This window comes from Amborella trichopoda, chromosome 11, assembly GCF_054954075.1.
Source record: "Amborella trichopoda isolate Santa Cruz 75 chromosome 11, AtrichopodaSantaCruz75HAP2 v2.0, whole genome shotgun sequence".
NCBI classification, from domain to species: Eukaryota; Viridiplantae; Streptophyta; class Magnoliopsida; order Amborellales; family Amborellaceae; genus Amborella; species Amborella trichopoda.
Window position 1 is genome coordinate 43,265,991 of NC_142346.1, and position 27,035 is coordinate 43,293,025.

Sequence of the window (27,035 nt, forward strand, 5' to 3'; positions counted from 1 at the left end):
TTTCATTTTTCCTATATATTTGCTTTTATTTATTATCTATTATATTTTTTATTATATTATTATCCTTTGTAGCAATAGGTTGATGATCTAATAGCTAATCCCGCCTTTATTTTGTTTCTAGAGAAAGTACTCTCTTCCTCTCTCTTTTTCTAAATGGTGGATCTCCTTAACAAAGAGGGAGTGCCCACTACAAAACTTTACGAGTGCGTATAGCATGGTCCTGTAGGATCATACTCTACAATAGCCCCCCAATAAAATAACCACTTGGGAAATATTTTTTCAAACCAAGATTTGGATTTTGATTTCTTGAACATTTAGGCCTTTTCCCCACAATATTGGACAGCTCTTGTGCAATCTTGGGATGTCACTTCTTTCAAACACCAGAGAGTATTTTTTTTAAAAAAAAATAAAAATTTAAGGTTGGTAGCTGGGTTTTACAGATTAGATCCCCAAAATTTGGGACCTAAAAAACATTTCTAGCATTGTTTTGGCTGAGAGAGTAGGTGGACAACATACTCCCAAGGAAGTAGGAAATCTTTTGGCAAACTTTATATGAGCCACCAATGGCCCTCACCTAAACAATCTTTTCCTTCCTCTTTATGTGCTCTAGCTTAAAACCTCACATAAATCCCTTTCCCCTTCCATTTTCAGACACTAAATAAGAAGAACACATCCTCCACTCTCTGTCTTAGTAAGTACACTTTTCTGTTTTTATTCTATGATTTTTCAATGCTTTGTTCTTCCTTATTTTTTATCTTTGTATTGCTCTTTGGAACCAGACAAATACTTCTCTTGTACTTTTTTCATCCTGAAAATCTCTCTCTGTCTCTCTCACCATCTGCCAAGGCCCAATCTCTCCATTGTTTCACTAAAGCAAAGTTAAGACTGACCAAAGTAACAATTAGTGTGCTGTTTGGAAGCACTAACAAGCGATATCTGACCAAAGTAGAAACAAGCATAAACAACCATTAGACTGAAGTAACACAGAAGCACTACTTCGGCCCCCTTGTTTTCTCTCAATCACTCTCTGCACTTTAGTTAAGCTGCTTAGTTTGGACACTACCTTTCTATTAACCAAAAAGTAGAATAAATTCTCAACTCAAGTACCGAAGTATGGCATACTTTTAGGCACAAAAGTTAAATAGAACTCAGTGCAACTTAAATGAGTTGGTTCTCGATTAGGGTGCATGAGATTGTAGTGAGTATAGTTGTACTCAAATTTCATCTCAAACCATAAGAATGGGGTTGAGGTCAAGGTGGTAGCACCAATTGAGCCTCGGCTGCTATTGGTCTTTCGAAAACTACTAACGGTTCCTAAAAATGGGGAGGGGACTGTAATCCCCAGTGCAACTACAACTTTCAAATGTCTCTTGCTATATCTATCTTCTCAACTGAAAACAAAAAAAAAAAAAAAAAAAATATATTTGGTTTATTTTTCATGATTTCTCTCTCTCACTCTCTCTCTTGTCAGAAAGTAACTTGTGCTAAGATTAGTTGCGGAATTTCTGCCTGTCCAAATTTGCCCATTATTGGTACATTTACGCGGTGTTTGTTAACTTTCTTTGCATTTTCTCTGGAAATCACTGAGGTGAATACAACACAACCCATTATTCATCAACCCTTTCTCACTTGGCTTGCCTTAAGTTCTAGGAGGGTTTCATCCCATTTTAATTCCTTCTTAAACTATCGGTTCCTATATCTAACACTATTAATTAGAGAAAAAAAAAGGTTCCAAATATAACCATGAATAAATGAACAACATACATTGATAAAATTGAATTAAGAAGGCACAAAACCACATTCATTCGCCGAAGAAATGAACTGCATTCAGCCTATACAAGTCAAAATAAAAGATAACGTTCCTTTGATAAGTGCTGCTACAATTTCAGTTCTTTTTAACCAAGAGAAAAGAACAAAGGCCAATGTTAAACTGCCAAATGGATCTTAAGATGCCACGGCGGTTTAGAGATTTTTGAACACCGATTTATGATATTAAGCGAGTCTCCTTCAATGATCAAAGTTTCCCCAAAACCTCTTTCCCTCCTTATAAGAATACCTTGTAACACAACAGCCAAGTCAGCAAGATTGGCAAAAGCAACTCTACACGGCCCAGCATAGCAAAAAATATTCGACCCTCAAAATCTCTACATACCCCCGACTCGTACATTTATTGGGTTACCATAGAGGATCCATCAAAAATGATTTTTTCAAACACCCCAAAGAGATGATTTCGGTCTCACCTTTAAAGTCTTAAAAGAAATGATATTTACCAAATTAAGGAAAATATCCACCTTAGAGACTTCATACCCTTCTTTAGTAATACTGAACCAACTCCAAAGAGCATGCATAGTTTTATTTTGAAGCCCTTAAATCTCCAAAGAAACTCTATCAAAAAATTTTCTATTCCTCTCGAGCCACAACTCCCAAATAATAGCACCTCTGAAAATGTCCCATATTATCCCTCCCAATTTTGAGAATCCAACCAATTTAAGATGATACAACACATTAATCAATGAACCTGGCATAAACCATATTCACACCAATTTTATCCATCAATCATTGCCAAATGTGAAAGGCAAACGGGCAAAAAAGGAAAAGATGAACATAGGTTTCTTCATCATTCACTGTTGAGTCTATTATTGATAGTTTTATTCCTTGAACACGGTATTCTTGCCCCGCATGTACCTTGTACATCAGCGAGGGTCGAACAGGCCGGGACGCATCGGTGGGAGTAGGGGCGAGGGCGCATCACTGCACTTATTCATCTATTTCTCATTACTTTTTTACGTGTAATACCCGTAATCTACTGATTACATGTATATAGTGTACACTACAATATTAAGCCAAAATTGTTGACACGTAAAAATAAGAAGAGACACTACCTTTAGAGAAATTGTAGAATATATTCTTTTCAAATAGGTTATTTTAACCATCAAAGCCAGTTAGTTTATGAAGCCAAACTTAAAGGGTAAACACATATTGTAAGAATAATAAGGGATCCTATATCTAGAGAGAATGTAGGATAGGTATTTCTCAATAAGGTTGTTTTAACTGTCGAAAGTGTTATTGTAGCTATTAAAAAAGACACATGTTGATATAGTGAATGGGGTCCTCTTCTCTCTATACACATTTTTTTAGTAAGTCTCTCTCTCTCTTGATATCTTATCATAAAAGCACCTACCCCACAATCTCTCAAGAGGTAGGGTACCTTCATATTCGCAAACACTTTGTGCTATAATAAATGGGGTCCTCTTCTCTCTATATGCATTATTTTTAGGAAATTCTCTCTTTCTAGATAACGTCCCTTTTATCTTATTTGAAAAGTACCAACCTTACAATCTATCTAAATGTAAGGTATCTTCGTATTCTTGTGATACATCCTCACTCTTGAACCTTGGATGGTATAGATAATGTGTTATATTATATATTATTTTTAAAACTTGAAATCCTATTTCTTTCACAACCATAATGGGTTAAGGCCGATACGATCAATTTGAAGGTTTTTCAACATTAGAAGTGTAATTTTCAGTGAATTTTGAGGTGAGGATTTACTTTTTTTGAAAGAGCTTCAGGCCTATCAAAACATTTTCCATCTTCACTGGGCTCGCACCAAAAATAACATGATAAATGCCCTCATTCACACTGTTGTGTTGTGCTGCTCTCCGCTTCTTCCAGTGCTTAAACGAGAGAGAGAAACAACGAAGAAACAGAAGGCTTAGAGAGAGAACGAAGAAATGGATTGAATAGAGAGAGAATAAGAGGAAGAAAAGAAGGTAAAAATAGAAGTAGATGAGATTGATAGAGAAGAAGTAGAAGATAATGTTGATATCGCAGGGCACTAAATCCAGTTCTCTTCGCTCCATAGAACTTTATTTTCCTCTAAATCACCCATTTAAGAAGAATTTTTCTACACCTTATCTGGCATTTTGGAGTGATTTTTCCAGAGCTCCAGGGTTTAATAGATTGAGGTGTCGTGTAAAGAAGAGTAGAATTAGGAGGATATCAAGGGCTTCAGAATCAACTTTAAACAATGGGGAGGAAGATATGGAATCAGCACAACTCTTTGAGGTAGTTCCCTTGCTTCTCGTTTCCATTTTTCTGAAAGTTTTCCTGGGTTTTTTTGGTTGGGTTAATAGAAGTTTGTAGAATTCCCATTTTTTTTGTTGTTTTTTGTTTTGGTGTACTTTCTTATTATTGCCTGTTATATTGAAGAAGCATGAAACAGTCCTAATAAATTTGGTATTGATTAAGTTATTTCTAGAATTACAGTAGAACTGACTGAAGCATGTCGCAAGTGTATGCAATATAGAAGGATATCATATGCAGTATAGCATTGCGTATTCATTAATTCTATGAGAAAATTTTCTTATTTACGAATTCGTTAATTTCAAGACAAATTTTTCTACCCAATCTTTTTAAACATGAAAAAAAAGAAAGAAACTGAGTACCCCTAATTGAGTAATTTTAATGTCATGAAAATCGGTGAGTGCAAAAAGGTGAGTGTTCTGGTCAAGTTCAAAAGTTGGTGAAAAGGCGTAAAACACAAACACACCTTTTTATGTATTTCATTTGCACATTCAGACATCAATAGCTGTGTGTACTTGTATATACATATTTTATCTGCATACACATACATAAATAGAAGTACGTCACATTTATACTGTCTGTACGAACAGATTCACGCATCGATTATTATGATGAGACACTCAGTTTTATGTGTATGTGGATACTGAATTGCTGAAAACATACGTACATAACTAGATAGGTGGATACATGCAGAAACACATGCATTACTTTATCGATATCAAGATATATAGGCATATGATATGTCTACATATGCAGTGTACTAAAACATTATATGCATGTGATTATAATAAATGTATCTGATGACCCCTATAATACATCTGATAGTTGAAAAACAGTTTTTTATCCAAAAGAACTTTAGTTATTTTATGAGCTTCTCCTAATTGTGAAGCATTCTCGTACAATTCCTTTTATTGCTTTTTTGCACAGAAACTGAAGAATGCAGAAAGGACCCGAATGGATGAATTGGAAAAGCTAGAGAATAAGGCAAATATGCAGCTGGAGAGGCAACTTATGATGGCCTCAAATTGGAGCCGGGCATTGTTGACCTTGCAAGGAAAGCTGAAAGGAACTGAGTGGGATCCTGAAAATTCACATAGAATTGATTTTAGTGAGTTTTGGAGATTACTGAACTCAAACAATGTTCAGTTCATGGAGTATTCAAACTTTGGTCAAACTGTCTCCGGTATGATATCGTGCCTTAGTGTAGTTAATTTTTTTAACCCATTTTATGTACATATCAGAGCATCTGCATAAGTATTGTACTACACTGATATGTCCTTATTCCCTTTAGTAATCCATTGGATTGCCCATTGAGTCATTTTACAGTTCAGATTGACTTATACTTCCACACAGTCATGAAGGTTGAGTTGAACTTGCTAACCTTAGGATGAGCCTGTCAAATACACTCCACTTCCCAAGTCTGAATCCTCCTTCCTACTACTCCCAAAAAATGCTTGGTCTTACATTACCTGGCCAGTTAGGGGCATTAGTAAACTTAAATCTATGCAGGTCACAAAGAGTTGAAAGACACAACTCTTAACAAAAAATAAAAAATAAAAAATGAAAAGAATCCTCCATGCCTGATTTTTATGAGCATGCACCAAATGTCACCAGTGATCATTGAAAAGCGTGCTATTTTTATTGTTTAAATGACATTGGTCCTAGTGGTGGTTGGCTCTTGTACAAGCACTAATAATTCGGCGTAACAATTTAGGGTTGTCACAGAAATGTTAAGCAGTTGCTCATGTATTTAAGTTGATATGCTAAAAATCGGTGAGTTCATTACTTGCTACCATTAGATACTGCTCATTGTTATGCCTTAATAATTAGCATTTGTGGTCTACATGAAAGAAACCAAGTGACACATATATGAAGATGTGAGTCTCAATGTCAACACACTCCGCACTTTCTATTATTTTCTCATGAAATGACTCATTGTTTGCATGCTAGGGAAGCTAAGTTTTATTTTCACTATGATGAAATTATGTATTCAACATTTACTGAGTTCCTCCAAAGGTAATTTGGACAGTCGGGACTGGATAGGCACATATCTATTTGTATGATTAGTAGGCACACATATTTTGATCAGTACACACGCCTATCACATAATTCACATAATCCATGGTGGTGGATGTAAGATGTAACATTTATAGGTTTATGCAGGGGAGAAATATGGCTTTCGCGCTTTGTGCTTCCGTGAGAGGATAAAGTTTTACCGTATAACTGTATTAACCTCTAGACTTGGGTTTGTTGGTTTTGCTGCCTTTTATGACTATTCTTACATGCCAGCTATTTGGATGGTGTTATGTATCATGAAGGAAGAATCCCATATGTGGCATGCAAAAATTCCTTTGTATTCTTTGTTTGCGATTTTGTCTTTCACGTTTTACCTACTTTAGGATTTTGGATGATAAACACAGTTAAATTGTGAAGACTTAAGGTTTTAATGACCTAAGAATCTATAGAACATGTGTTTCAAAGAGGGAGGGAGTGGGAGGGGAACTCTAAACTTGGTATTGTGGTCAACTAAATGAGGACAAGAATTATGGTGAATAACTTATGGAGCTATTCCAGATTTCTTTTTGGAGAAGGATGGCAATCTTATTAAAGGTATTAGAAGAAAAGATTTAGTGATGGAAATCTAGTGCTACTCCTGATTTCCTTCATCAAAGCTGTTGTTCCAATATATTCAATAATGGCCCAGACAGCTGGAGAAGTGCTTTTGAAATGAATATTGGCTGAGTATTGACAAGTTTAGACAGGCCACAATCAGGTCGTATCTGTCTGTGATCCGGTTATTGTTATATAAATAATCAGTGGAGAAATATTTTTTCTTATTATTGAGCTATGGCCATTGGCTGTCTACTTTCTATGTTTTCGGGAGAAGGAATTCAGGAATTTATAGTCAGACCATCAATAAAAGGTTTGCGTGGGGTATGTGCTTTGTTATGCCAAGTGGCTCTCATGATACAAAATAGAACTGTATTTTTTGTGGTCGCCAAAGAGCCTTTTCTGGGTTTCCTTATGGTAATTCTAACATATTTCAGTGGTATTTGTTAATGCTAGAAGTGTGTGTCTCTATCACTTGCTTGTTATGATGGACCTTATATTTTAGTATTCACTCTTTTTAGGGTATTCTTTTTCGCAGTGATTTTGCCATATTACAAGGATGGGCATAGGGAAGGAGAGCAAAATGATAGCACAAAGAGAGAAATAGTCTTTCGCCGACATGTCGTTGATCGGATGCCAGTTGATTCTTGGAATGATATCTGGCAAAAGTTGCACCAGCAACTAATAAATGTTGATGTTATAAACGTGAACCCAGTCCATGCTGAAGTCTATTCCACAGTTGCAACTGCTGTTGTATGGTCCATGAGGCTTTCTCTTGCCATTGGTTTATATCTTTGGATTGACAGAGTAACAAGACCAATTTATGCGAAGTTGATCCCCTGTGAACTAAAACCTCCAAGAAAAAGATCAAGACTACCCACTAAGCGTCTTACACTTGGGTCTTTGGGCAAGAGTCGGTAAGTAGGGAAGATACTGTTTAATTTTTCTCTTCTCACAGTTATCTATCATCTTTTTCCTATGATAAGTGAAAAACTGAAAATATTGGCTTGCATGCGAGTTCAGCAGGAATATCTGTAGGTTGCATTTTTTATGGTTGTGGATGTCTTAAGGTACTTGACATCTGTTACTGTTGCATTTCTTCACAGTCTAAAAGTTTGTTTTTTTGGGGTATGAAATAGTTCTTGTGGTTGTTAATTGCATTTCCACTGTATGACTATGTTATTTACATCTCCTTTCAAATTAAACTGGTAACAAGTTTTTCCTTTGAGTAAGGGTACAAAGGAGAACAAAATCACAGTTTAAGTGGTGATAGTAATACCAAACAAGGTCATCAACAAAGCTCACGGTGCCCCTAGAGTGGCTTGGTAATTTGTGACTTTGTCGGATTCGACGTGCATTTGGAAAAAAGAAAAATATTCTTGAGAGATCTTGGATCTTCCCTTAGATTGGCTTAACCTCTACATGATGTGCATAGTCTTCTTGTGCCAGAACCATTCAATATTTTTGGGTAAACTTTCTAAGTCAATGAATTTTCCATTATAGGATTATTTTAGGCTCAGGCTCAAACATTGCTAATTGAGGGTTACAAGTAATACAAAGCACTAGTCACCTGGTTTGTAAAGGAAGACAAACACTGGCATTAATGTATAGGTATGAAATATGAATTGATTTCTGATAGTTGAACCTATTGTAACTGACGGCATAATGAATGTAAATGCCGGCGAACTATTTGTTATTCAATTACCTTGGTGTGATGTGTAATAGTTAATGGCTGTTCAAGAAACAAAATCACAATCACTTCTGCATAATGGATGGTTTTTCTTATGTGGGATTTCATAGCTCATGGAGATGTAGAAAAAAGATGTATAGTATTGGGTAGCGGTGTCATGCTCAGTGGTTGCATACCTGGCTTTGCATGTTTGGGGTCTGAATTTTCAATCGATAGCCGACCCCAAAATAGATGGGAAAAGGCTCTGATGATGATGAATAACTGTTTCTTTGATAATTTGGAACATTCTTGTATTGATATGCTGGTTTCTGAATGAAGATAAATGGGGTTTGTGTCACAATTGAATTCCCGTCATGCTTTGGCAGTATCCAGCAATTATTGAAGAGAAAGTATGCAGTAGCAATATGCGCTTTGAGTGGGACCTGGATCTTATGGGCATGGTCATGTTTAGCTCAGACCCTGTTAGAAAAATATTGAAAAAATAAAAGAAAGAATTTGGGTTCTATTGAAGACATTTATATTGGAGTGTACATAAACTCCAAGTACTATGTCAGATGTCTGTCTTAGTGTTATTTATTCTCCTTTGTGATTTTCAAAGTCTCCTAGCATTGTCCTTAACTGTAGTGCATTTGCATATCTTTTCCTTTTCAAATTGCTATCCATTTGACATTTGGTTTCTGCTCATATCTTCTAGTTTCTGATGTTTAGGGATTTGCCCAAGAGAAAAAGAATAAACTATGTATACTGTGCTCTGCATTATAGATGCCTGAACTTGAAAAGAATAGAAGGAGCTATATTGATAATGGAATTCTCTTATTAAAATTTCATTTTGTTGACAAATTTTTCACCAGGGCGAAGTTTATATCAGCAGAAGAATCTACAGGGGTAACATTTGATGATTTCGCTGGCCAGGATTACATAAAGGGGGAGCTTCAGGAGATTGTTAGAATTCTCAAGAACGAAGAGGAATTTCAGAATAAGGGTATTTACTGCCCAAAAGGTGTGCTTCTTCATGGGCCTCCTGGGACTGGAAAAACATTGCTTGCAAAAGCTATTGCTGGTGAGGCTGGGCTTCCCTTTTTTGCTGCAAGTGGAACAGATTTTGTTGAGGTTGGTACCATGTTCCTTCTGTGTAACTATTTTTGAAATTTGGTATTGTGACTTGAATATCATTATTCATTGGCTTGTGATAGTATATACCATACCAGTGGAATATGAGAAACCATAGTCCATTGGGTTTGTCACCATCAGATGAAATGATGGGCAGTGATTGAGAGACAGTGGGATCTACCACAAGAGGACATGATCCCGATTGGTGGGTCCAACTCGCTTTACTTCCATCCTTCATTCACTTGGATGATAATGACCCCAATGGAGTATGCTTTTTCCATATTTCATTAGATTGCATCAAATTTGAATTGCTGGTGAACGACATGATATGTATGTTTCTAGATTCCCAATTCTGAGTGCTGATCTCGAGTTTCATGATGTACAATATAACCTTGTCTGGGGATATCATTATTGGAAGTTAGTATGATGGTTCATATAGTATGCTTGTACGACCATTGACCATCAGCCTTGTGTCTGACTTGTGGTTTGTATAATCCTCCTGTTCCAAGATTTCTTAAACTTCAAGTTTGAAGGAATTTGATGGTCACTCCTATATTATTTGAAATTGGAGGGCGATACACCCAAAATGTAATGGTATTTCTAATGTGATTCCCCTTCCCCCCTCTTCAATGAAATTCGTCGAATCAATTAGTTTCTACACTAAAGCTGTTCATACGCTCTCTTTTTTTTTTGATAATGTTAACTGTAAAGCTGTTCATACTCTCTCCAAAACTTGTTGATTTTTGCACGTCCGTGCCAACATATAACATTATATTGTCCAAAGGTGAAAATCATTCAATTAAATGAGAATTCCTTCTTCTTAGATTACCCTTTTTGTCACATTAGTAATATAAGAAGTTCCTAAATTTATTACTTTCAACCAGTGGTTTAAAAATCGATTCGGAATCGGGCGATCCGGATCAGATATAGGGTACACCGTTCCGGTTCAAACGAAAAAACGGGATCCGACCCATCCGTACCATTTTAATAATATAAAAACACTACCATCCCCAAACTGACGTCAGCCACACACGTCCATGCACGTGGCCCTAGCATCAACCTGCTCGCTGTTTGCTGTGCTTTGCAATTGCTTATATACTTTTACTTTGTCTCACATCACTTCGGCGTGGGACTTTCTATAGCCCAACGTTGCTGCAAAAGAGTGCACTTTATTTTAAACAATAGTTACAATTTGTTCCAAATTATATATAGTGTTTGTATTAGGTAGGGATAGGTGGGTTCTATAAATAAATCTTTCTCTCTCATATAAGGACAAATGAAATGGTCTATAGTTATTTTTAAGATTAATTATATTTATTTATTTTTAATATTTAATCTTTTTAAGCTTAATTATATTTATTTATTTTTAATATTTAATCTTTTTAAGATTAATTATTTTTATTTTTATTTTTATAATAAACATAAAGTACATATAATTAATCTTTAATTGTATATAATTACAAAAATAAAATTTCATATAATAATTTACAAAAATTAACATAATTATATGAAATTATTTTACTAGCTCATAGGATATTAAAAGAAACAAAAAATAATACTAATACTGGTTTATAGATCATTAAAAAAAATATTAATTTATGAGATATTTTAAGAGCGAAAAATAACACTAGCTCATACCGCTTTAGAATTTATTTCAAGTTGCTTTATCAATTATCTCACATTGCAAATATGATTTTATTTATTTATTTTCCTAATTTATTAAAATATGATTGCAAATTTATGTTATTAAATTCTATATTTATATCGACACTAATTATTATACATTATATTTATTTATTTGTGAGGGTCATACCCTTGTTTTTTGATCACATTTATTATAATATTGTAACTAATAATTATACTAATTACAACGATAATTATACTAATTATATTAATTTATTTACATTATAATTATGCAATATATTAATTTTTGTTATAGTTGTAAATTAAAATTTTAAATTAGGTGATATTATAAGACGAATTTCAAATTTATTATTATTTGTATAGTAAAATGATGATAAAATAATAAAATACAAACCAATAATTCTAATTTCAATGTATAATAGATAAGTTTTAATAAATGTTTGATAAGAATCTTCATACAGGAAAAGAACATCTCAATATTCGCATATTGATGCAAAAAAATAAAAAGTTATTAATGTAGTACCCTCATTTCTTATTGGATTCCTAAAAAACAACATTTATAATGATTTTTAATAATCTTTTTAAAATTTTTTAAGGCCGAATCCGACCGATTCGAGATTTTGGTGCCTTTTTTTCATCGTTTTAATCCATTCTTATTGTAGTTCAGGTATGATTATATACTTCATCCATGATAATTCTATAATTTTTCTTTTGTGTGATGTAAATTTAATAGTTAACATAAGTTCATACAGGGAAAGAACATTTCAATATTCACATATTGATGAAAAAAATAAAAGTTAATAATGTAGTACCCTCATTTCTTATTAGATTCCTAAAAACAATATTTATAATGAATTTTAATAATTTTTTTGGATTTTTTTAAGGCTTAATCCTACCGATTTCGCCGATTCCTGATTCAGATCACCGATTCACCGATCCGGATGGGTTTTGGGGTGCCCGATCCGGGCCATCGATCCGTTTTTTAAACCACTGCTTTCAACTATATTAATAGTAGCTTCTATTGTGTCTTTCTTAAATATTTCATTGTGTTTTAAGTTTTCTGCTCAATGTTTATTTCAATTCATAAAGCCCTTCCAGGATCTCCAGTACTTTAGCTTATAGAGAAATCATTATCACCCATATGAAACCACAAGTTCAGGTCATTCTTGGCCAGATGCAATGGATTGTCTGCTAGTGGAGTAGGTACTCTCATCTATTTTCCATTTATCTTCTGAAAAAATGGAACAACTATTTTATGCCCATACCAGCAGTTCCTGTGTATGATTTTTTAGCACTGCATTACACATGTTCATCATCCAATGTCTTATGAAACTGTCTGGTATGGTACGTGGTGTTAAATGTAATGTCGACCCTTGCTGTTTCTCCTTTTTATAGATTAGAAAATGAGGAAAGTGAATGAACAAGATCAATAGAGTACTGCTAATAGAAATACTAAGTTATTGGCAACAAAAGTGATTCTGGTTTTTGGTAGCTGAGATCTGACAATGGGTGCAGCGTCGATTCATTTGTCAATGGCAAAGCACAGATCAGCATCATTCATATGTCAAATGGAAAAGCACAGAAAACCAATGTGATCCAGCCTTATTTGATACCGTCTTAAAATGAAAAAGGTGTTGATCTTTGCGTTATCAAAGCCGCGGAGCTCTTATGTGACAGAAAATCTCTCAAGAATACAAGGGGCACATCATGTCTCTTTGTCCCTTAACAAGGAGATCCAGGCTCCTCCATATAGCGAAGGATGAGTTTACCTGTATGGAACTCTTGGATGTGGATTGTGGAAATAATATTACAGATTACAAACATTGGAGTACATATTACAAAATAAAGATATACCAGCTACATAAAAGACAAAAATATGGTTGGAGATTGATATTGGACATTTTCTTTTTGACATTGGACTGTTTTATTGAATTAATTGAGGTGTACAGAACTTGTATAATTCCCAAGGACTTGGATGGCCACAAAATTGTGATGATTATAAAATCCTAAAGAAGAAAAATGTCAGTGTGGTAAATTATTTTGAGAAAAAGATACATTGTGGTAAAATTGGCTTTACAAAACTGTGTTTCAACTATTTGGATTGAGTGAGTGGGTTTTCTGGTTGTGAAAGTGGTTGTTGGTGGTGAGGAGTTTGGGGAACTTGCGTCTTGGTGAGGGGGAGAGTCAACTTACATGTATCCATTGATTCTCTAGGTTGATGAGTGAGTGCCAAAGAGTTCTTAGGTGCAAGGGCCCACAATCTTGTGATACTAATGATTCGGTTTGACCTATTAAGCTTGATGTTCCTGAAGCTCTGTTTTGGAATATTTGGTTGTTTCTTTCCGACCAAATGGGCCAAATAACAGCAAGGATAGAGAGGTGCCATAAGAGACTAGGTTGATTTTGGGATTTGAGGCGACACATAGTGTTAGAAGATGTTTTCAACTGTTTCCGTCCACAATGATGGAATGTTGAAACTTCCTAGGGACCAGGACGGCGACCAGTTGCTATTTTGCAATGCAGAGTAGATGGTCTTCAGTTTTCTCTTCATCCAAATATCTGTTTGATATTTGGATACTATTGTTGCAAGTGGTCAACATTAAGGGCTTTGTTAAGGCCTGCTAACCTGTTGAAAACAAAAACTTTTGGTGGTGCATGGACAGTGACTCCAAACCCAACAGATGCTGCTGGGGTAGGATTTAGTGTTTTGAGGAGTTTGAAGCATGGAGATATAGCTTATATACCTGAGATTTTAGGGTTTCAATATTGCCTTGTCTGGCCCCTGGAGGGGGATGTGGCACTAGTTGAGAGCTTCGATAGCCTTTGCACTCCATTTCTACGTCATTCAAGTTTTGGGTGAAACAAGGTATCCACCAATGATTTCAGCCATTATTGACACTGGGGGCTTCTTGGTCTGTGGCTATTTGAAACAGTTTGGGGAAGTTTATCCCCCATGTTGCCTGGTCATGCTAAAGGTCCCTCCAAAATCGACTTTTGTTTCCATTATTGCTTTGAATCTAATGTGTTTGCGGAAGTTCTGATGCACCTGGGTTTCCTTCCAAGCAACAGAGGAAGATCTGGTTAGGCTTGTGGTTTGATTTGATCGTTGCTCAGTGTCATATTTATGCTGGATAACTAGCCACCACAGGTGATCTTGATGATGGCAAAATGCCACCATCATTTTTGCAGTAGTGCCAACTTAACTTGAGTTTACGAACTCCCAAGCCTCCTGCCATTTTGGATTTGCATATGGGTTCGCATTTTACCAAGTGAAACTTGCGTTCTCCTTCTGCACCACTCCAGAAGATGTCCTTTCGAAGTTTTTCCAGCTAATTAATGATGTGGGCAGCCAACCTAAACAAAGATGTATGGAGGATTCGGACATTTCAAAGTTTTGCATTTATCAAGTTTAAACTTCCTGCTATTGACAGCTGGTGACATTTCCAAGGTTGTTGTCTTTCTTCTAACATTTCTATCACGAGGCTTAAAGGGCTATTTTGGGTTTCCCCTTGCACGTTGGTGGGCTCAGATGCTTGTTTGGCAAGTGGCCAATATGGCACCCTAGCCTATGGGCAAGATCCCATAAAGGTTTTTTGTTTGTACTCCTATCCTGATGAGTTTTGTCTTTGCCATGTTCCTGTCCCCATCCTCAGACCATTTTATGCATGACCTTTGATACCTGTACCTTCTTTCGTTTTAGGATCTTTTGGAACTCAACTTTGGCAGTGGTTTTTGTAATTTGCTAATGTGATGTTACGCCATGATTTTCCTTTATGTTGTCAAGCCTTGAGATCTCCTGGAGCAATGCTTCTTTTTGTTGCTGGATACAACAGAAGTTGTCCTGGTTCCAGGATTTCAGCTTTTCCTTCAACATTTGGAGTTTTTTGCATAGTTTGAACCCTCCCCAGCCCTGACTTTTGAAGGACTGGTTTGGACTAAGTCTGTGCAAATTATTGTTCTTGAGCTAAATCAGTTTCAGATCACAGAAAGCTGGATTGTTGTTGACTAGGATTGGTAGGTGGTTGGAGAATGGTATTGGAAGGGCCCTGCTGTGTATGCCTGGGAAGTTGGATCCCAGTCTGGGGAAGTAGAAATTGGTTGAGAATGATGAAAATGGGGCTGTCAATTTGATTTGACCTGGTGAATGAAGCTTCATTGTGATTATCGACCAGCTCATGTCTATTTACGAAGCTGAGAAACCTTTCATGCTTGTTGTGGTCCTTCTTACTTATTATTTTTGTAGGACCAGCATTTGATGTAATATCCCCACCAATACACCTTGGCTGTCGTAAGGAAGCTTAGAAGAGGTCTATTTTGTTCTGAAAATCTTCTCTGAGGGCATCGTATACTCCTGTGAAGGTCTAGGAGAATCCCTTAGTGAATTGGAGGTGTTTGTGACCGAGAAATGGTCTATTCTGGATACAATTTGGGTAATGGAGGATGTGTTCCAAATAACTCAGATACCCCTTGAGGCCTCCATGTAGCTAGAGCATTCCAGACAGTGGCTTTCCTGCCTTAAATCTCGCCAAAGTTTAAATTCCTTTTTCATGTCTGTGATTGCCAAGTTTCTGGTGTATGCGTATGGACAAAATTCAGTGTGTCTTTTTTCTTGGTAGGGTCACCCAGACCCCTAATGTTTCAGGCCAGAATTTCATTTGTGAGGTTGTTGTTGCTTTGGGAGACTTTGTGGCCTCCCTGACCGCTGGCTTTGGGTTTGGCAGGGGCTCGTTTGTGGATGTAATTTCTTTTCATAGTTAATGTCAAAACGAAGGTTCTTATGTTCTCTGTTCCCCTTTTCCATTTCTTGGCTCCTTTGTCTGTCCTGGGTTGTCTTTTAATTGTGTTGACATGCAAGGCATCCATAATTTGATCGGCTTGGGCTTTGTATGTGAGTCCCATGACTTGCAGCATCAGCTCGATGTAGCTTTCTGCTGTTGATATCTTTTCTAGTCCATCGGAGTTGGTAGGGAGGTATGAATTGTCATCTACAGAGTTGCAATCAGTGTCTGTGGATTCAATTCTTCGTATAATTTGCTGCCAGTGAGCCTCAGGTTTGTGGATTGGGAGGGGAAGGTATTTTGGGTTTGTTTGTGTGGGTGTTTATGGGTTAGGTTTGGTTTTGATTCTGGTGGTGGCTTAGTTCATGAGAAGGTCTGTGGTTCGGATCAATGATTTATTGTTTACTGAATGGGGTATGAAAAAAGTGGTTTTAGAAATTCTCTTGGTGGAATAACATTTGTGTTGATGGTGAGAAAGAAGAGTGGAAGGATGCTTGATCTACTTTGGTGGGTGACGGATGGGATTCCAGATATGTTTTGTCGGTACCATAGCATTCTAGATCTTGCCCATAGAACATGCGCACTTGTACAATGTTCTGGATAGGCTTTGTGCGATATCTTTACTTCTTGAGTGTTACTTGTAATTTATGTTTGGGTCACCCATTCTTTTTTCTAGAACTAATTTGTGTGCTGTTGAATATTGCAGTTTTTTGCTTGCTAACTTTAGGTGTACACTGCAGATGTTTGTAGGAGTTGCAGCAGCTCGTGTTAAGGATCTCTTTTCCAGTGCGAGATCATTTGCTCCTTCCATCATATTCATTGACGAAATAGATGCAATTGGTTCTAAACGTGGTGGACCTGACATTGGTGGGGTAAGAGAAATAATGCGTATCATGATTCTTTTATTACGGACTCTTTTTTTCTTCTGAATGCGTTTTGGCTATGGACTCCTTATTCTAGGATGAGATTTATTTTAACAGACATTTTTCTATATATTTTTACTCTCTGGTCTCATTATACCATATTTAGAAATTTTTATTTTTCATATTTTAGGGTGGTGCTGAAAGAGAGCAAGGCTTGCTTCAGATCCTTACTGAGATGGATGGGTTCAAAGTTTCATCATCACAGGTTAAACATAGCTTTCTTCTGTTATCTTCTTTTCAACAGAGAATAATTGCCATGAAATTACAATGAAATGGGTGAAAACAGGTGTTAGTTATTGGTGCAACTAATAGATTGGATATTTTGGATCCTGCTCTCTTGCGAAAGGGTCGGTTTGACAAGATAATCAGAGTTGGGTTGCCATCAAAGGATGGAAGGCTTGCAATCTTAAAGGTATATTTCCAACTGTGTTGGTCATTATTGAGATTTTGAGATTATGAGGAATATAATGTCGTGGTCAGGTTTGGGTTGATATTCCACCAATGCCAGGTTCATGCGAGAAACAAGTTTTTTAGATCTGAGGAAGAGAAAGAGGTTCTCCTAAAGGAAGTAGCTGAACTCACGGTAGATTTTACTGGAGCAGAGCTGCAAAACATATTGTAATTTCTTCTAAAATTTTTTCATTGTGTTTCTATTTCCATTTCTAAAGGTATTCCAATTCATTGAGGCATTTTGGTGGTAGGAATGAAGCTGGTATTTTGACAGCAAGAAAGGATCAGGACTTTATTGGACAGGAGGAGCTCTTGGAAGCCTTGAAAAGGGTAGGTTCTCTGAAATTGTTCTCTTGGAAAAACTTTGATGAATTTTGTACATAACCATCAATTGATATGAAATTTGGCTTCTTGACTTTTCTTTTCATGTGTTGTTGGTTTATTCTGTTTTGCAGCAAAAAGGCACATTTGAAACTGGTCAAGAAGACGAAGCTGAAGTTCCTGAGGAGCTGAAACTAAGGTTGGCATATCGGGAAGCTGCCGTGTCTGTTCTTGCGTGCTACTATCCAGACCATCACCGCCCATTCATTGAGGTCAATATATTGTATAAATTAATTCTCCATATTGTTTATATTTGGGGAAGGTATACCATTATCCAATGTGGAGTACACTATATTGTTTCCCAAGACTGCAACCACTGTATATTCGTTATGGCTAGCTCGTGGGGCCCACAGGGACACTCACTTTGGTACAGTGTATCTCCACGGTTCAAATGGTGGATGCCCTTTGGGATACCTTACACTAATCCATTGGATTATGGTTATACTTTTCATTATCTTTTATGAGAGAAACGACTTGCTTCTTGTGTTATTCATCAACTTCTATTGGTTTGGTGCGTAGATTCCTGATTAATTCTTTGGGGAATCTGATATGTAGCAGACAGATATAAATTCAATTCGTGGCAAGCCTAATATGCGTTATAAAGAAGCTTCTGGAAGGGTCTTCTTGAGAAAGTCGGACTATGTGAATTCTATAGTGCAGGCTTGTGCTCGTATGTTTTATAACCTTTAACCTATCTGTATGCTGTAATTATCTGGTCTTCTTTGGTTATTTTGTCTTGATGTCATTGCTGTATCCTAAACTGGTTGCTTTTGTGATTTGTCTTGATGGTACTTGATTGTTCAGTCAACTGCTTTGAAGTTAACTTCATTGTGTTGCAGAATTATAGTTTTGCTTCGGTTGCAAAATTATATTTCTGATTATCATCATCATCATCACCACCATCATCAGTTATAAAAGAAAATTTGGTTTGAAGTCTGAACCTTTAATCTCAAAGTTGCCCACAAGCACCATTGAGGAAAGCCATAAACTGAACCTCCATATTACAGCAAGGTTGTATTCCCTTAATGATACAACTCCAAAAATGCCCAGTTTGTGATTACTGCAGACGTTTTGAATGCACTTTGTTTTCAAAGATGCCTGAGGCGATCAAAGCTACCTTGCTTGTGAGCTTGTCTAGTTTCATTTAATAATAAGACCATCCTTAAAACTTTCTAATTCCAAATGATATCTAGTTGGGGACTTCATATTCATTTAGCTGACCTCAAATAATTGGGATAAGGCTTGGATGATTATGAGATTTGTAGTTCTTACTTGTCTGCGATGCTTTTGTCAGAGCTATATATAGAATTTGCCATACTTATCTAGAAATTTATGGATTATAGCTAGAGTCATTGAGGTGGAGATGTTTGGGATAGACAACTTAAGTTGGATTTCAGCTAAAGCAACAACGGAAGCTGCAACCCGTGCTGAATTCCTGATTCTACAGACTGGGATGACAGCATTCGGCAAAGCTTATTATAAGACTGAAAGTGACCTTGTACGGAATGTAAGTCGGTGGAGATTTATTTTGACACCTTGCATATTGTTGCATATTATTTAAAGAAGAAAATTCTTGTTTAACTAGGAATTATGTGTTTTGTTGTAAGATAGATAAGAAGCAAGAAATAAAGAAGCAGTTAAAATGTTTTTGACAAACTTAGGGAGAGAATTTCCTTTTCGTACATAAAATTTTCAATATGGTTATGTTTGGGTCTAATGTGCACTTGACTGAGCACCCAACCTGCTATATTTTACTTGTCATTTGGTCATATATGATCTAGGAAAAGAATGCTATAATCCCATGGATAATGAAAGAATCTTATTCTTTAGGGTCCTCACTGGCCATTGAAATAATTGTTGACGATGGAGAGCAGGACCCACCGGTGGTTCCAAAAAAAAGGACATGGACACAGTCATGGGTCTAATCTGTCACTATTCATTTCTATGGATGGTGATGAACCAGTAGACAAAGGCTTATGCATAGTCCATTAGATTATTTTATGCTTTTCTATGATTAAATGGGCTCTATGGTACACATTAATTGGTCCCCCTGCAATCTGATTCATTTTACTGTACAGTCCAGATTAACACATGTATTTTTCATCTAAATAATCTGGACCTTGAATTAATAGTTCATTTTTTTCATGGCTCATTTGCCAGTTCTGTGAAGAAGTTTCATCTAAATGATTTAGCTAAAGCAATTAGCAACAAAATAGAGTAATAAAATAGAGTGTTTACTTGTGTTACATTTTCCCAGCTTTGTCCAAAGTTAGAAGCACTCAAGGACGAATATATGCGTTTTGCTGTGGCCAAATGTACTTCTGTCCTGAGAGAGTATCGGTCTGCAGTTGAAACTATTACTGGTGAGGATATTTTTTTTCATATTAAAACTTCCAATTGTGATTGGCAATGTTTTATTCCTCATTCTCGAGAATACAAATAGATATATTGGAACACATTTTATCAAGTTCCATTTGGTTTTAGGGCCTTTAATGTATTTTGTGTGGTGTAGATACTTTACTTGAAAAGGGTGCCATCAAGGGGGAGGAAATATGGGATATATATAATAAGACTCCACGACTGCCTCAGGTATTTAACTGTTTCCCTCTCATTTAACGTGGGAAGCATCATGCTGAACTTCAAGATAACAAATCTATTGTTTATTTTCATTATCATTAATGACATTGTTACTGGGTTATCAAATTTTTGCTAATGTTCTGTCGGTGGACTATTTGTCGTATGCCTTCCTGAAGTGCCAGTATTATTTATTTATTTGTCTTCTTCCATGATAGAAATCGTATGGATGATGAGTTTGTATACCATCCTCCATTCGACCATGGTTCATAAAGTGCCTACAGGAATCTGTCTATGAAATAGTGAACATATGATTAAAATCTGTGATTTACTCATTCTTTTTTTATTTCTGCAGCCACCAGTGCAACCCATTGACGAGTATGGGGCACTCATCTATGCAGGAAGATGGGGAATATATGGTGTTTCTCTTCCGGGCAGGGTAACATTTGCTCCAGGAAATGTGGGTTTTGCGACTTTTGGTGCACCGCGACCAATGGAGGTAAGAGAGAAGATAAATTGTACGTTTCTGTCTCTTGCACAATAGGGTGAAGTGCCTGCATGTGGCCAAAGCCACATGGTGTTCACATGCAAAAACCATGTGCCCCCGTCTTTTAAATTCATCCTTTTTGATTGATGAGGACACAACTATTCTAATACCTGCAAAGCCATTTCTGTACTACAAAAATGGATTTGGAGCTCTTTAAATAGTGCAAATCTGACTCATCTAGGGTCCATTGAAATTGCCGGTCCAAATCACATGTTGAGATAGCATTCAAGAGAATCATTTCTGGGGCTTGAAATCCATTTTGTTTGGAGAACCATGATCAAAGTGCGCAAAGCGCAAGGATTTGCAGAGTTTTTAAGTCCTCATACACCCAAAGTTGTAGATAAATGAGGGGGCACATCACCAAATACTTTCCATATATATATATATATATATATATATATATATATATATATATATATATATAGAGAGAGAGAGAGAGAGAGAGAGAGAGAGTTTTTCTTTGACGTGCATGGATGATGTTTTGGTATCACTTTCTTTGTTGCAGACTCAGATTATCAGTGATGAAACATGGAAGCTGATAGATGGAATTCGGGAGAGGAGGGTGCAGGAAATCAAAGAGGAAGTGACGAGAGAAATCAAAGATGAAGAGGAGATACCTCAGCTATTGTTGGCTGATCATTTCCTTTGAGGATTCATATATTTCCGAGGTACTACTGTGCAGCATGTACCATTTACGGTCATGTTCCCCACCCCCTTCTCTTCTTGTGTATATGTACACTTTCTCTTGAGATATTTATTGCATGGCTCTCTCTCTCATTTGTACATATGGCCTGCAGCTGCAGTGGATTTCTGATAAAGATGGATTGCTGAATTTCCAATGTCACTTAAGCGGCCTGGCCTGTAAATGCTCCAAGAAATAACTTGTTGGTGCTTTTGACAGGTCGTTTGTTTCCATTACCATTTGCAGTTATCGAGGCATTGTGATGACAGCAGAAATCAAGGTTAGAAATTACTCTCGAACTTAATTTGGAGAAAGCCTTCACCAACTTGGTCAAGTTTCTCTTGGCATGCTATATTTGGGGTTTGGAAGAAAGCTCAACTAACAGATTCTCACCTTGAAGGATGATGGGCCTCACGATCTGGGGCACTCAAGCTGCTGTATTGTGCTCTAGGTGGGAATCCGGGTTCTTTTGTGTATGTATAAGAAAGTTTTTGAAGATATTTGAATTGCGGTCTCCTCAGCTGTCGTAATAGCTTGTATCTACTGATTCTCATCCTCCTTGAAGGGTCACGGGCCTCAGGATCAGAGCCTATGGAGTGTGCAAAATTATTCTCTAGATGCTTTCTAGATTTTGTTATGTTTTTTCCAAAAATTTGAATTGGGTTCTTCGGGCTGTCGAATGTGGCTGTGATCGCCGGAGAAGACCAGAAGCAAGAGTTTAAAACCAAAAGAATAGCAATTACTGTCAATTATGCGCGGCAAAGTGTATTCATTTGCCAAGATAAATTTTGACTGGAGTATTGAATTAATTTTATTTGCGAATTTTCAAAAATATTCAATGAAAGGCTTGTAATCTTCCTAAACTCGACTGAGAAAATAATATTCTAAATGTTCAGCAAATGGACAGCTCTTAGACATAAGAAGGTTCCTCCAGTTTTTTTTTTTTTTTTTCTGAAAAATATCCTCCAGATATGTTACGAGTTTTCCCTGTTAGCAACAACTCCACATGAAAAACTAAAAGAATAACCATCTTTTAATTTTCAAGGAGGATTAAACTCCATAAAATCTCTATTTAAGTATCTTCTGTTCATTTGCAAGGAGGTTTCATTGAATGAGAAAAACTTAGTGAACACAAAATAAAAAATGATACAAAAACTTGTCAAAATGGGTTGAAATTTGAAAATATGCGCACTAAATAATCCTAAACAGCTTATTATTATTGAAAGATATCAACGGGAATAAATCCCCAATAGTACATCGAGCTAAAGAAAAAAATTCGAATAGAAGAGGGTATTATGTAACAAAAGATGTATTACGTAAAAATGCTTGAAATTGAGGGAAAAGGTTTTAAGAGGTCTCCAAAATCACTATCTACAAGGAAGTGCAATAAAGGAAATCTCAAAACAAGAAAAAACAAAGAAATAACAAAAATGGAAGACAAAATATCTATCATTTTCTTAGATCCCCTACAAGAAAACTTTCAGGCTCGCTGAGGTCATGGTCAAAGACCTATAAAAGAAAACTCGCATGCCGGACAGGGTTACTGGCAAGACCCTTTGAAAGAAAACTTTGCATGCCAGCCAAGGATATAGGCAAGGAATTCTCATGTTCTGAAGGATCCTAAAAGAGTTCCATTAGTTTTAAAAAAATCTTCTGAAACATTTGACAATACCAATGACTCAAAAGTTCCAATCCATAATGTCTGCAATCCCATAAGGAATTTGCCTGCATTTGAGCTCATTTGATAATAAAATTCCAATGCCTGAAAACAGCCTAATAGACATCATGAGAAAATCATAACGGGTATCGAAAGAGCTCTAGAATCTATCGAGCTGTTAAGCCATAGAATCTATGGATCTGTGAAATAGTGTTGGACTTAAGGAAGTCTTCACATCTTTAGAACTAAAAATATATTGTAGGAAATATGAGTCCTTACAACCTCACGATTTTGCATCCCTGAAAAAGCCTCTTATACCAGATGGCCACAGATTCCCATTGGAGCTGGCAACAAACTTTGCCTTAGAAGAACCAAACTCCTGAATAAAATTATTTTGTCTTAAAAAGCCTTCGGGCGGTTTCCTTCTTTGGTGATCGATTTGGTCATGATGACGTTGACAAGAGCTCCTCTTCCACTCTTTGAACTCCTGAGGATAAGAGCCCCTTGCCTTGTTTGCTTCATTAATTGCACATTACCAAATCAATGTTCTCTCATGGTGCTCCTTTTCTACCTCTACTGGTTAGAACTACCCAACTCTCAAGGTAGCCAAATGAACACTGAATTCAACTCCGGAAAAGGCAGTGCTTCAACAAATTGTTCACATTTTCCATGTCCTTCACATACATAGAGCACCTTTTTTAATACAAGAACTTGCCTTTGAAAATGAATACTCGACAGAACTCAATCACATAGACCCAACCAACCAGAAGCAAGTACCTATGTCGGGCGAGGGCTTCCACAAATGAACAGAAAGGGATCCTTGACTCAACCACTACTCAGCATAAAAAAATTGGTCTGAGATTCAGTTGCTACTTCCTCATGACCATGCAAGCCTGTGTCAATAGGCTTTCTGACATGAGGAAACATACACCTTCTCAAGATAACATGGAAGTCCAATTCCTCATCCTTGAGATTCATGCTAAAATGTGATCTCTACCTGTCTTTGATCTGAGAGCAAGTGCAGCAAGGTGAACAAACTAATCCTGCAAGGCTTAACCATAAATGAGCAACATTGAGCCTTGAAGTATTTGTAGATGTCACCCACAGAGCAACATTGACCTCTTTCACTTTGTCAATATATTTGAAATAAAGTTCATGGTTATACTGTTATATTGATTGCTATGAAAGATACAAAATATGTGCCGCCTGCAGACAGGGCGCTCTGCACAAAATAAATTAAAACAAAAAATTGCTATACAGCCAACAAAACCCCCAAAAGATTGGAAGCATCTGGGGACAAAAGCTCAAAAAGGTCCCAGAATGCCTGAAGGTGCTCCCTTCTTAGCGAGACTGTCAGCTTCTGAATTCTCCTTGCGCCATGTATGTCACCAGCAGTGTGTATTGGCAGGCAGAGGCTGAAAATTTCTTCAAAGATGTGAATGAGCCTCCACATACACCATGTAAATATTGTCCAAATGAGCATTGCAGAGCCCTTAAGCTTGGAAAAAGGTCTACCACTTTGGATTTCTCACTCAATCCATTCTAAGTTAGAGTAGATATCCTCAAATTGGAATTGGGTCCTGTCTCCAGACAAAAATTCATGAACAGAATTATTTACCTCAATCAAGCTACAACCTGGTGTCTTAGCCATTTGCATCTCTCTCATCCTTGTTCTCAAACTCCTTACATCATCCCACAACCCAGTGGCTGCATAAACATTCGATACAAGAACTTGGTAGCCTGAATTATCAGGCTCCAATTCTCGGATATTCTTTGTCGCAATATCAGCGAGATTTTGACTCCCATGAATCTTGCTAGATGCAAGCAAAGTGGCCCATATCACAGCGTTAGGCTTCATAGGCATTTTATGAATGAACTCGAGTGCTTCCTGCAACAATCCAGCACGGCCCAAGAGATCAACCATGCTCCCGTAGTGCTCAATCCTTGGCTTGATTTTGAATTCTCTCACCATCCGGTCGAAAATCTGACAACCATGATCGACCAACCCTGAATGGGAGCATGCGGATAAAAGGGAAATGAAGATAACATCATCAGGCTCAATCCCTTTATTAGCCATGGTCTCAAAGAGAGCCAAGGCTTCTTCACTCTTTCCATTCATAGCAAACCCTGAAACAATGGTGGTGTAGCTAATTACACACTTTTCAGGCATGCGTTGAAACACTCGTTTTGCGCTCTCAATGTCTCCGCATTTAGCGTACATGTCCATTAGTGCATTACCAATTGCCAAAGTTAACTTGAAATCTCTTTTGTCCAAATATGCATCGACCCATCGGCCAAGATCCACTGAGCCTAGACAGGCACAAGCAGGGAGAACAGCTAAAAATGTGATCTCATCAGGTTCAAGACCAGTTGTTAGCATCTCTCTAAACACTTTCAAAGCATCATCATAACAAAAGTTCCTAACGTAACCAGCTATTATTGAATTCCATGATATCAAGTTTTTGAAACGCATTCGATCCAACAAGAATCGAGCTGAACCCATGTTCCCCACCTTGGCATAGCCTGATATCATCAAGGTCCAAGAGATGATGGTTTTCTTGGGCATGGCATCAAAAAGCTTTCTTGCATTTTCGACCTCTCCAATCGCGATTTGCGAAGAGATCATGGAGTTCCAAGAAACCGCATTTCTTTGAGGCATTGCATCAAAGACTTTGGTTGCGGAGCGCATATCACCACATTTCAAGTACATGTTCAGCATTATATTAAGGGTGAAGAGATTGGGTTTGAATTGGGTTTTGAGGATACAGGAGTGGATGGCTCTGCCATGGCCAAGGAAACTAGGGTTTCTGCAAGAATTGAGAAGGAATGTGAGGCTAAGGCTATTGGGTTTCAGAGATGGTACCTGGGTCATGTGCCTGTACACCATGAATGCATCAGTGATGAGCTTGTTATGTGCATAAGCTCTGATAATGGCGTTCCAGAGAAGGAGGCTCGAGTGGCCATGGACGATGACTAAAGCATGGGTTTTCTTTAAATTGGCTGGTTTCTTGCTATTGAGAAGCAATGAAGTAAGCCTCTGCTCCATGAATGAGTAGGTGGGTTTTGGATATCATGGCTTCCACAGGCTGAGCCATGAAAGGATGTTTGCAGAGTGGGGGTGGAGAGGAGTTGGAATGTAGAGAGAGAAAATGGAGAGAAGGTTAAAGCGCGCCTTTTGAAAGATTTTCGTGAACCTGGTAGGTGTCGTGGGATTAGCAGAGAAAGTCAGCTTAGGCATACAGTGAAAGGGAGCGGGACCACAGGAATTTAGGGATGGCCGCAAGGGCCGTAACTTCAAACTTGCGCGGGAAAAGATTTTGAGTGCGTATAGCATACTCCCGTGGGAGCACTCCGTAAACATTAACTCCCTTGGCTAAAAGGGATGTTTTGAATTTATTTATGGAAAAGTTTATATAACCTTATAATGTAGAACTACGGATGCACAACAAAAATTCATTGAAAAAAGTAGTTTTAGTGTTGAAAAGTCCTTTGATTGATCATCTTGACATTGAGATGTATGACTATGACAAATAAAAAGATTTTAAATCTCATAAATAGTGCATTCTACAACATATTATCTACTCCATCCATTTTCAAGATTTTCATATGTTTATAGATCTACTTGATTTTAACAATTTTTTAAATTTAAAATTTTATAATTAGATATAAAAATATATTTTGAGATAATCCTAAGAACATTTTATATCAAAATTATATAACATGATAAAATTTGAAGGTGCACCTAACCTCTACAGCTACGGATGTATCCGTATGCCAACTGCACCCTTTATTTATTTATTTTCTTGAGTTTTTGAGATCTACCTAATAATAGCTAGATAATTATTTTCAAACAAAAAGAAGTGGATTTTGATTTCTTCAACACCTAGATATTGCCCTATGAAG

The 27,035-nt window shown here is 36.9% G+C and overlaps 1 protein-coding gene and 1 pseudogene across 9 annotated transcripts; one reads left to right on the forward strand and one right to left on the reverse strand.

The window, feature by feature from the left end:
* Window positions 1–3,247: 3,247 nt before the first annotated feature.
* On the forward strand, window positions 3,248–22,375 carry EMB3144 (AAA-type ATPase family protein). Of its 8 annotated transcripts, none has more exons than XR_016044906.1 (18): window positions 3,269–4,068; window positions 5,014–5,269; window positions 7,235–7,613; window positions 9,238–9,496; window positions 16,659–16,790; window positions 16,972–17,046; window positions 17,128–17,253; window positions 17,322–17,459; window positions 17,543–17,621; window positions 17,747–17,884; window positions 18,231–18,342; window positions 19,016–19,179; window positions 19,930–20,035; window positions 20,185–20,261; window positions 20,602–20,745; window positions 21,299–21,461; window positions 21,591–21,755; window positions 21,876–22,375. XR_016044906.1 is itself a non-coding variant. In XM_006858366.4 (17 exons), exons 1-16 carry the CDS (start codon window positions 3,820–3,822, stop codon window positions 21,440–21,442), a joined length of 2,550 nt encoding a protein of 849 aa, XP_006858428.1. In that variant the 5' UTR covers window positions 3,248–3,819; the 3' UTR covers window positions 21,443–21,461; window positions 21,591–22,375. The 8 variants fall into 8 exon arrangements, 2 of the variants coding, with proteins under 2 accessions (XP_006858428.1, XP_020531744.1); XR_016044908.1 differs by having other exon boundaries at window positions 21,695–21,755; XR_002283392.2 differs by having other exon boundaries at window positions 17,350–17,459.
* Window positions 22,376–23,370: 995 nt separating this feature from the next.
* LOC105421742 (pentatricopeptide repeat-containing protein At2g20540 pseudogene) lies at window positions 23,371–26,364 on the reverse strand (annotated as a pseudogene). Its single transcript, XR_016044909.1, has one exon. The product of XR_016044909.1 is annotated as a pentatricopeptide repeat-containing protein At2g20540 pseudogene (transcript).
* Window positions 26,365–27,035: the final 671 nt, after the last annotated feature.

Excerpts from the sequence above, each read along its gene's own strand:
- EMB3144 (XM_006858366.4), top strand. The coding sequence starts at position 3,820 with ATGTTGATATCGCAGGGCACTAAATCCAGTTCTCTTCGCTCCATAGAA. Across the intron at positions 5,270-7,234 it reads CTTTGGTCAAACTGTCTCCG|TGATTTTGCCATATTACAAG; the intron begins GTATGATATCGT and ends TCTTTTTCGCAG. Across the intron at positions 19,180-19,929 it reads AAAGTGACCTTGTACGGAAT|CTTTGTCCAAAGTTAGAAGC; the intron begins GTAAGTCGGTGG and ends ACATTTTCCCAG.